General features: G+C 35.7%; 1 protein-coding gene across 1 annotated transcript; it reads left to right on the top strand.

Annotated features, from left to right (window-relative positions):
• The first annotated feature begins 604 nt into the window (after positions 1-604).
• Positions 605-10,645, top strand: LOC141724779 (ENHANCER OF AG-4 protein 2-like). Its single transcript, XM_074527044.1, has 12 exons — positions 605-925; positions 1,960-2,036; positions 3,463-5,394; positions 5,480-5,951; positions 6,131-6,239; positions 6,882-6,994; positions 7,072-7,259; positions 7,903-8,500; positions 8,650-9,061; positions 9,868-9,960; positions 10,067-10,167; positions 10,344-10,645. The coding sequence occupies exons 1-11, from the start codon at positions 815-817 to the stop codon at positions 10,135-10,137; spliced, it is 4,176 nt and encodes a 1,391-aa protein (XP_074383145.1). The 5' UTR covers positions 605-814; the 3' UTR covers positions 10,138-10,167; positions 10,344-10,645.
• The last annotated feature ends 718 nt before the right edge of the window (positions 10,646-11,363 follow it).

Raw genomic sequence — 11,363 nt, 5'->3', positions numbered from 1 at the left:
TTTTAAAATATCCACGTGACAAATGGATATCATCTTATAAAATGATTTTTTTTTGTAAACATATGATTGGATTTCCAATTGCGTATCAATAACTTTCGGATCTGGTATCTTTTATACTAATTAAAAAGAATAACGTATTCTTCACAAAAAAATGAAAAAGAAAGAATAACTTATATTTAGAACTGTTATATTTTTTACCATGTATAGTTGCTAATGAGACTGATGAAAGTTGAAAAAAATGAGTTTTACGTCTTGTGCTATTTTATAGTCATTACATGCTCCGTTTGGGAGGGCTGTTGAAAATTATTGTTGTGAGAAAAAATGCTGGTGAAAAATGTGCTGTCAGAAAAATTACAGGAAAAAACTGTTGTAATTATGTGCAATAACAATACCAAACGGGCCACAATCACAAAATAAAATTCAGAAATTCTAGAAGAAATAAAACAATATTCCACAACACTCAAACCTAACAAAAAATCTATATTTAAGAAAGAATCTTTTTTGGTATTAAAAATTTTTTTTGTATTTATCTTTCTGCTTTTATAGCATACTCGCTTATTGGGCTGATTCTCAGGCCCAATATATAACAGTCCATATTTGTCTTTCCACGGTCTCCATCAACCTCTCTCTCTAAAATCTCTCTCTCTCTCTCTGGGAAAATTCGATGCAATTTTCATATCTCTTTCACGCACTCTCCTTTTAATTTTCCGGCCACCTATTTCACCGGAGAATCGTAATTTCTACAAACTACAGTCTCCAATCGAGTCTCTTAAACGACGTCGTAGCTTTGTTATCAAAGGTTTTGAAGACGCCAATGGCTCCAGGGCGTAGACGAGGAGCGAAAGGAGCGAAAACGAAGAGACAATTGAACCTAGGCGATCTCGTTCTCGCTAAAGTCAAAGGTCATCCTTCTTGGCCTGCTAAGGTTTGTGTTTATTTGTATCAGTGTTTTTCGTAATTTTTTATGCTCAATTTTAATCATTTTTGCCTGTTTTAAGTTATGTTTGATCACGAGAAATTAGGTTTTAGTTTCTGCTTGTTTTTATTAAGTTTGTTGCTGTTTTCGGTGTGTATGTGATTTGGTTTACAGATTTAGAATATTAGTTAAGTCTATGTTTAATGAATTGATTATGTATTTCGGTGTTTCCGACATCAAGCTACTGTACCCTGTCTTTCTATGTGCTGCTATGTTATCACTTAGGTACAGTTTATAATAATATTGGTATAATTACGGAGGTTAAGGAATTGAAGGACTTTTTTTAAGCAAGGTACTAGGGTTTGTTAGACTTGAAAGATTATATGAATACAAGAGTATAAGATACGGCTTACTTGGAGGACACGAAAGCGCTAAACGACAATAGAAAGCGAGTGTAAATGACATATTTAGATTTGAGGACGGAACTTCTTTTAAAGCTTCATTTAGTCATATGTTGGAGCACTAAGAATAGGAAAAGGAATACCCTACTTTAAAATGAAATAGATAGTCGTTCTTCACTGACGCGAAAGTCGTGTTATGCACAATTGTAGTCCATTTCGTCCAACTTGACAAGTTATACTTCATCTTTGATATTTTAAAAATGGCTTAGGATGTTGGAATTTTTTTTTCTAAATATATAGATTGTACGTGATATTGTGTGATAAGTTATTACTTTCTACTTGATATTGTTTTATAAGTAAAGTTTCTGCTTTTACCGGTAAAGAGAAATGTGGCGTTCTCTATACAAGTCTCAAGGGTCCAAAACATATATTGCTTCCCTTGGTGGATTAATTTAGAGCATAATCTGATAATTTCTTGTTAGATTGGATCATCATCTGCTAAATGCACATGACATGTTTGTTCTCTATTTTTATATGTTGACAATCATTAGCAATAGTAATAATACTGTGTAACTAATAAATGATATATTTTAGCTTGAAAGCCTTGATTTAATTTTATTTATTTTTAATTGAAATCTTCAGATTGCCAAGCCTGAAGACTGGGGCAAAGTTCCTGATCCTAAGAAATGTTTCGTACACTTCTTCGGAACAAATGAAATGTAAGTTCCGTTACTGTAGAAGTTTTTATATATTCTAGAATGTGCCACGTGTTGCCTTCGTGCTTCTGATTTCCCCATGCATCGTGTTCTTGTTTTAGTAATGAAAGGAAAAAAATTAAGGTAGTTGGTTAGGTGGTTCTGGCCGAATGACTGTGTGGTTGTGACTGTTACTCTTTCTAGCTTCCCATGTACATGACAAATAACATGCAAGTATGCATATCAATGCCAGAAGTGGTTCCTGATAATTATTATTTGAGTGGTTCAGATATGTCGAATTTTTTAATGGAAATCTTCTAAACCCCATGCTAAGATTAGCCATGATGTTTTATTACAACACTGTATAGTACTAGTACCGTTTTATTTTAAAATTTAATGTAAGAATTATCACTTACGTGTTTTTAGTTCTTTATGATAATAATACTATTATTTTTGTGCAATTTTAAATTAAAGTAATTGCCATGTAATTACAATTCTTATAGAACTGTGTGAGTAACATTAAGTTTTCTACTCTGCTGTATTAAAGTCTTTTGAGGACCAAATATATAATTGTTTATCATTTAGTAGGTCCATTAAAATTATCACTACTTGCTAAAATTTAAGTCAACTACATAGTGTGCATAAAAGGTAAAACCTGTAATATGTGTGTGGGTCCCATGTCAAGTGTGAATGCAAGTAATTTCAGCATCCGAATGTAAGTAATAAAACTGTTTCCGATTCCTATTTTTTATAGTATTTAAAAATAACGCAAAATTCAATTGTGTTCCCAAGAAACACGAAATTTGCTTGCAATTTGTAGTTTTTGGCAGTTTTACCCCAAATTGTGCCTAAAAGGATCTACACCCTTGCAATTTGTTGTCGAAATTGACAAACAAAGATTAGATAAAGAGCCCATCAGCCCATGTCCACATGCTGTTTGTGTTATTACTTTGTATTAATTATTAAATGATATATTTTTTTAGTTTAATGGGAGATTCTGGATAACTAGATAGGTATGTATTGAATGCATACATATGGAAACTCTGGTAACTGAGATGCTTCTTGCGATCATTTCATGGTAAACCAACAACAATGTTGCTATATCAGTCATTATTTTCTGTTACACTTCCATTAGTAAAGTTTTTTTTTCAATAATAGTGTGCTACATTGAGAAGTAAGCAGTACTTAGATATTCCTAAACTGGCTTGTTAGGTCGTTAAACAAAACCAAACTCAACAAACTCATTGTATCCTGCTGGTAGACAGGTGTGGGGAGTTTAAGATGTACGCATAATCTAACTCTATTGAGTACTTTCCAAAGGGTAAAATGGAAATATAGTGTGATTATTCCTAATATATTATGTAAGTATGATGCTCGATGGCCTTCTTCCGAATGGGGTCTTATAGGCTGTGAGTGACGCTGACATAGTTTTTCTGTTTTTTGTTCACAGAGCTTTTGTTGCTCCTGCTGATATTCAGGAATTTACCATCGAGGCAAAGAATAAATTGGCAGCTCGATGCGAAGGTAAAACTGTTAAATACTTCCGTACTGCTGTTAGGGAAATATGTGCAGCATTCGAGGAGTTGCAGAATAAAAGTTCAAGTAGTGTAGGAGTTGATGTTGATGTAGATGAGCTGTGTAGAGATAGTGTGCTGAAAGTCCCAGAGGATCACAGTTGTGGATTGGACCATTGTTCACATAGGCAAGGTGAGATAGAATGTCGAGACATGTCAAAAAAGAACAAATTTTTCAAAGAGGGAGCTAATCACATGAATAAAGTATTAGCATCTAGTACAGGAAATTTAATCTTTCCAAAGGAAGAACCCTTATTTAGGGATGGTATTAAGGAGGACAATGTAGTTTTATCAAAGCCCGCTAAAATAATGAGTCATACTGAAGGCTTGAATGCTAGTAAGGAAGGCAGTTATTCGGAGGCAAAAGGGCACTCTTTGAGTGGAGGCGTGAAGGGCGGTTCTTCACCCGTGCCTTCATCAGTTCATCCTAAGTACCTTGATGGTGGACTTAAAGAAGCTATAAACGGTCACAAGTCAAAGAAGATGATTTCTGGTTCGAGGAGACAGCAACAAGGGGAGGCTCAAGTGCAAAAAGTAAATAGTTCATGTTCTGGCGATCACGTAGATCTTCATAAATCCGGTGATGGTGGGGTACGTAAAAGATCAGGTTCAGTTAGTGGCTTAAGCTACTCGTCTCCAGATAAGTCAAGATCTAATCTGGATACTCTCGGTAATCAGAAACAAAAGCAATCATTGAAAGATAAAGTAAATCTTGAGAGAACAGAAGATTTTCCAGAAAACAAGGGCACAACAAGGAAGCTTGAAACTGGTTACCTCGCTGGGGGACTGAAGTCCCAACATGGTCATGGAATGAATAAATTGATAGCTGATGAGGTTTCATACCCTGTCGAAAGATCCAAATCTACAGATATTTATATCACCAAGGGGTCTGTCCAAAAAACCAGGAAAAGTGGCCATCTTGATTATAAAGCTGGTAGTGCAGAGTTTAGAAGGTCTACATTGCAGAGCAGTGCTGAAGACTACTTAGCACCCAGGGATGAGGATGTTTTTCCGCCAGCTAAACGTCTTCGTCAGGCACCTGAGGTTGATAGCTCTTCCACTAGGATGTCTGATAACAAAGTGGGAAAAGCTCCTGTTCTTAAAAATAACCTTTTGTCTTCTGATAAAGTTAAATCACCTGTTGGTCAATATCCCACAAAGAGGAGAGCTGTTCGCTTATATGACGACGATGATGATAAGCCAAAGACTCCAGTTCATGGAGGATCTATTGTTAAGGCTGATGCACCTTCACGTATCGTGGGTTCTGTAAAATATGGTTCTGCTCATAGTGTAAAGGCATCAGATATTCTTGATGATGGTGGCTCATCGAAGGTGTCATTGTCAACAGTCAAATTACTAAATGAGTCTTTGCCTCCAAGTTCATATAAACATATAGAGTTAGGAAGGCGGAGACAAGCATCGACTGCACATGTCCCTATCAGTCCTGTGAAATCAGAATTTACGAAGAGATCTTCTGAGGAGAATAGACCAGTTAGACTTTCACCAGTACGTTCTCCCTTGTTGGTTTCTACTTTGAGGCCTGTCTTAGAACCTCCAAAACCCAAAATATCCTTAGTCAAGGTATCTGATGATATTTCTCATCTGAATTCTCAAGCTGGATTTCACAAGAACATGTTTGTGGTCTCTGATAGCTTGGATCATTGTATAACTCAAGAAATACTTGAAAGAAACAAATCCATTCCTTCCGTGGACAAAAAAAAGGATACTCCAAAATTGAACTCAAGGATGAGCGACTTTGTTCTTTTGACAGACAAAACTGTGGATGTTCTTTCCTCAGACGGTGATAGGTATGCCGTATACTTTAACTTTTAGATATTTGTGTTGTGATATCTGTTTATGTTATTCTTATATTTCTGTCTTGTTCTACCATAGGATGGAAAAAGACATAGAAGCTAACCGAGATTTAAAGAGTGAGGATGCTTTATCTATGAAGCATCTTATTGCAGTTGCGCAGGCGAAAAGAAAAGAATCTCATTTTCAAAGCTCTTACCAAGGGGATTCTATTCTGGATGTATCTGGAGGGAGTCCCAGCTTGTTTTCTGTTCCACCCATTCAACCAAGCTCCAGTATGCAAGGTTCTTTTATTCAATCAGCATTAACTTCTCCAGCGTCTCACATTCCTCAGCCTTCATCAGATAATCATCCCGAGATTGATAAATTTGATGATAAAAAACTTGGTTCTGGGCACCGAGATGCTGATGATCCTCTTAGCGGTGGTACTGAGGCAGCTGTTGCTCGTGATGCATTTGAAGGAATGATCGAGACATTGTCACGGACCAAAGAAAGTATTGGACGTGCAACCCGTCTCGCAATTGATTGTGCAAAGTATGGTATTGCCAGTGAGGTAGGTACTGGAAAATTGTTTCTTAAGATGTGGCTATATTTTACTTATAATGTTCATATACTGGTCTTCTCATTGCATTGTTACATTTTTTTTAATAGAGTCAAGAACCTAATTATGGGTTAGCATGAGTTAGTTAAGTGCTGAATTTTTTGCATTGTTCATCTGTTTGTTTTCTTCAGGTTGTGGAACTACTAATTCACAAATTAGAAAAGGAGTCTAGTTTGCATCGCAAAGTTGACCTATTTTTTTTAGTGGATTCCATTACTCAATGCTCGCACAGTCAGAAAGGTAGGAACCTCAGGATCCTTAAATTTTCCAATATTTTACATTTACTAGAAATTAATTTTTTTTTTCTTGAACTAATATTAACAAACTAAATACAGATCGAATAATTGAGAGAATTGATATAATTAATTCTTACAAATTAGCAGATCACTTTAATCATATGTCAGGTCGAAATTTAGATTTTCTAATGAATAACTGTTGATAATTTTTGCTTTTCTATTGAAATTATTGTCATCGTCCTCATTATGTTCCTATTTTGGTAGTGCTTACTCATATTCTAAATCACAAGTTTAATCACCCATATATTAAAGGTTACATTTCTGCTTTCTATATTTAAATTGATCAGATATAAAGTATTAAATTTGAAACCGGCAGTAAATTATATCCTTTTAGTTAACAGGTTGAATGTAATATAAAATATAAAGTGATTACATTAATTTAATTTTCATATGTTATTGGATCCATTTAATAAGGGAATATTTTTGTATTTATTTATTAAAATTAGTCTTTTTATTAAAGTGGTTTATGCTTAGAAGAGTAGGTGGGACTAAAAGTATCGGTGAAAAAGGTAAAACTCTACTTTACCCTTCTAAATTGCCGAATTCTTGATGTATTTTCTTACCTCTTTTTTCTGATTCCTTTTAGGCATTGCTGGAGCTTCATATATTCCTATAATTCAAGCTGTGTTACCTCGCCTCTTAGGAGCTGCTGCTCCTCGCGAAGCTGGTGCACGCGAAAACCGCCGACAGTGTCTGAAGGTATTTTAATTGTCATATAAGATATTAGGTTCGCTTTTACTTTGTTTCTAGTAATTAATTGAATCTTCCTACATCAGGTTTTGAGGTTGTGGCTTGAGAGGAAGATATTACCGGAATCTATTCTTCGACGATTTATGGATGATATTGGAGGTTCAAATGATAATTTATCTGCTGGATCCTTCTTAAGGCGTCCATCTCGAGCTGAACGGTCAGTAGACGATCCTCTTAGAGAGATGGAAGGCATGCTTGTTGATGAATATGGAAGGTATTGATCACTTTATGTTATCATTTACGTTTACACTTGAACCTGGCTTGCCAGTATATGTGCAATTTCTTGATATAGTATAAAACAGTTTTGTATGTTGGTAACTAATTAGCTTTGTGATTGAGAGGCTAATCTTATTATTACTTTAATCTGTGATGCCCATTGTGACATTTTTTTTTGATAATTACCATTTTGACATTTTATGTCACAAACAGATAATTTTTTATCAATGTAGTAAGGCTTGAGATATGGGTTAACTGATTTACTAACTCAATATACGTTCAATTAGCATATTGAGTGCTTATTTATATCTTAGCTTGCACTTGTGTACAAGTTTGTGGATTTTCAAGCGTCTACTGGTGTAAAGAAATTTTGTAGTTGCCAGACTGAGGCCATATGTAATATGCATTGTCACTATACTCGACATACTATAAAGCTTTCACTGTTACTGCAGGATCTTTTAATGCTTTTCATGATTTATCACCTATTGATTCTCTGTCGATGTCGGATGTACATCTCTATTACACAATCAGCATTCATACTATGTTTTCCTTTTCATATATTACAGTGATATTTCTGTATCTGAGCTATTACGCTGATATAAATGACCTTACCTGAGTGCTGTTTTTCTTGGTTGTTATAGCAATGCAACGTTTCAGTTGCCCGGTTTTGTGACTGCTCATATTTTTGACGAAGAAGAAGAGGAGGAAGAACTTCAAAATCCTGAAATTGTATGCAATGAACATGCTGATAAATCACCAGCAGAGCTGAATTCTCCTGTAGAAGAGGCTGAGAAGTTCTCAATCACACCTAACGACAGGCGCCACTGTGTCTTAGAAGATGTGGATGGTGAGCTTGAAATGGAGGATGTATCAGTCCATCAAAAGGATGAAAGGGCTGTTCTCACAGATGCTCCTTTTCAAACTGTTTCTAAGCAGCAAGGTTTAAACAAAATATATGATGCTGGATTGAGCAGTTCTGAACAATTTCCTTTTCCTATGGGTTCTCCACCATCACCTCCTGATTCTCCTCCTCCAACTCCCCCTTTGCCTAGTTCACCAAGACCAGTATCACGACCTCCTCCACCTCCATTATCTCCATCACCTCCCCCTCCACCTCCACCTCCTCTTACTGCACAGGCACAATCGCATCCTCCACCTCCTGCCAGCATGCTTTCATCTGTGATTCCTTCAGTATTGCCTCCACCTTCGGTGTTGCCTCAACATATGCATTCTTTTCAGGTATCAGTACCATCCTTTTTACCAAAATTGACTTGCCAAGTTAAGGTATCCCACGAGTTTTTTAGTAATAGTTCAGGATACTGAGGCTGCATTTTCTCTTGTCGTCTTTTAGACTATCATTATTTGTAACTTTTTCCTTCTGTTTACAGGATGCTCAGCTTCCGCAAAAGGCTGGAATTATTCCTCATGCAGCTCATGTAGATGTCAATAGCAGGAATGATTTGTATCCACAGTCACATCCATACACAAATCCTCAAGCTCCTCAACCCAGTCAACAATACCAAACTGTGCATTTGTCGCAAAGACCTTTTCATCCTGCTCCACCTCCTCAAGCCCCTTCGTCTCAATTTTCATATTCAAATCCAGTAGTTCAGCAACGTCCTCAGCATCCATATCCTCAGCCGTACAAATTACCGTCACATCCTGATGGACCAAGACAATACCACACCGACGATGCATGGAGGATGCAATCAAATGACTTTAGCACCAATAACCCGCATGGTCCATGGATAAATGGAGTGAGAAGTTCATTGGTACCAGTTCCCTCGTTTGGTCATGAAGGTATATTGGGGTTTCTTTAAGTGAAATTTTACCTTTTTTTTTATAAATACTAGATGTATTTATATCTCTATCTTATTGCTTATAGTAGTGTTGGCCGCTCAATTTCATAAATCTAATGTCCAACTATCAGTCCGTGGTTTCGCACTTTCAATTTAAAAATGTTTTAAACTTTGTAATATTCTATTTTTATAATGAATCCAGCTGGCTTACTTCTATCATGAATTGATCAGCATTTTTTTACTGCTTAGTTTAAATATGTTTCTCATGTCTTTAGGTGTTGTTTCAATCTTTGAGTTCTCATACTGTCTGTTTTTACTGGAGTCTACCCTGCATATATTTGCATTCTTGGGTGATCGTCGAAATGTCCCAAAATTATTCTTAATAACGGGTTTTTTTTCTAGCTTCTGTAGCTTGTTTCTATGAGACCCCTATATAGAATATTACAACTTCTGTTCCAATAAGATTTAAAAAATCAGACAGGCATGGGCTTTTGAGTTCCCTTGATTTTTTGCCGGATACACAAGAAAATAATATACCTGTAGCATATATATCATTTCCTTACTTGGATGACATATCTTACGTTTCAAAGGCAATTTCCAGAACATGTACCTCTTGCTAAACATATATTTTTTTTAAACCTAGTAGCTGTCTGATTCCATTATAATGCTCAACACATGTCTATTTCTTGAACCCCTTATTTTTTTAGCATGGCACGAATACTAAACTTCAAGGCCCTCTACTCCCCTCCTTCAATAGTAGTCAAGTACAAAGGAACTTGGTAATATTCTAAGGATCTACTGTGACAGGTTATTTTCGGCCATCCGCAGAGAGGCCTCCAGTTCCTAGCGGTTTCCCACAATCTGCTGTTAATCCAATTCCGGCTGGACCCCCAATTCCAGGTGATTATCTCTATATAGGAAATATGTTCTACGTATCTTAAAGGTGATTCCGGATACTCAATTTACTTGATATGTGCTTTATTTTTTTTTCTTGGGTTTTTGTTAGGCCATATTGGTCCCCAGATGATGCCTAGTAGACCAGACTTGACTTCCCTTGGTTCCTGGAAGCCAGCTTAAGCCAAACTTTAGCTTTCTTGGGGATCTCTTGTAAGTTTCTAGTTTTTAATGCTTCTTTTAGTTCTTTTGTGGCTCACTTGGCTTTGTGAGTCATATAGGTAGTTTAATATCCTCGTGCATGTTTTTCGCTTGCCTTTTCTTTTCCGTTCATGTTCTTGTTATTTGAGCTCTATGAATGTAACAGTTATTTAATTTATAATTTTCAGTACTTCTGAGGGTTGGGGCTCAAGAAGTCAGCTCTTTTGTAATCATTCAATGATATATCTAGCAACAACGGAATGGAGATGTTACAAAGTTTTGAGGACCCTTGCAGGACTCTGTGTATTTTGATTTTCCCCTGCGAAAGATTCCTAAAGAGATTACTTTAAAGTGTAAGCCCATGTTTTCTTAGATACAGCGAATACTAATAACTGTTGTAATTATATCAATTGTACAACATTCATTCCCCCCTCGGTTTTTCTCGTTGAACCTAAGTTATCAAAGAACCACAGAACAACGTTTTGCATTTTTGCTCATGGGCACTTTTTTTTTTAAAATGTTGAGTAAGAGGTGCTGTGTTGTGTTTTATAAAGTCTGCCATGATATAGGAATCGGAATTATGTCGCCCAAGTTTTTTCTTATCACATGGTTTACGGAAAGGCTAAAGTGTCTTTTACTCCTTTTTAGTGTTTTCCTCGAGTGACAGGTATGGAGAACATGAAATTCTATTGCAAAGGGCTAAGATTGGGTTATATAAATCCCTTTATGTTACTAACAAATAACCGTTAAAAGCATTTTTTTTTCTTAAATAAATATTCTCCATTAAGAATTCAATAATTGTTGTCACAGTAAACACAGATTTGGGACGTATGTTCACAATCAGAGGTCCCTCGGTCTGAATCACTATTTCTTTTTGTTATTTGTAAATTTTCTTTCTTAGATTATGAATTCTAGCAAGTACAAATTAATGTTTATTATGAGCAAAAATAAAAATGTATATTAGTGTATCAACCAAATGCAAGTATATGATGAAGTAAATGTATTGCAGAAGTCCTTTATCAGTTGTATACCATATTAGCCACTTGAAGACTAGCAAGTATAGTAATATGTCTTTTCTATAATAATAGTACTACGTAAATTTAGTCTATAGCGCGTATGAATTTAAGGTTAGAATAAATGTTGTCACCAATAGCTGCAAATTCTCTTTTTATTTTGTTGTCCATCTTTTCCATCTTTTTTTATTTTGT

The sequence above is a fragment of the Apium graveolens genome, chromosome 5, assembly GCF_009905375.1.
Source record: "Apium graveolens cultivar Ventura chromosome 5, ASM990537v1, whole genome shotgun sequence".
NCBI lineage: Eukaryota > Viridiplantae > Streptophyta > Magnoliopsida > Apiales > Apiaceae > Apium > Apium graveolens.
Note: the sequence above shows the minus strand (reverse complement) of the source record. Positions and strands in the feature narration are given on the sequence as shown.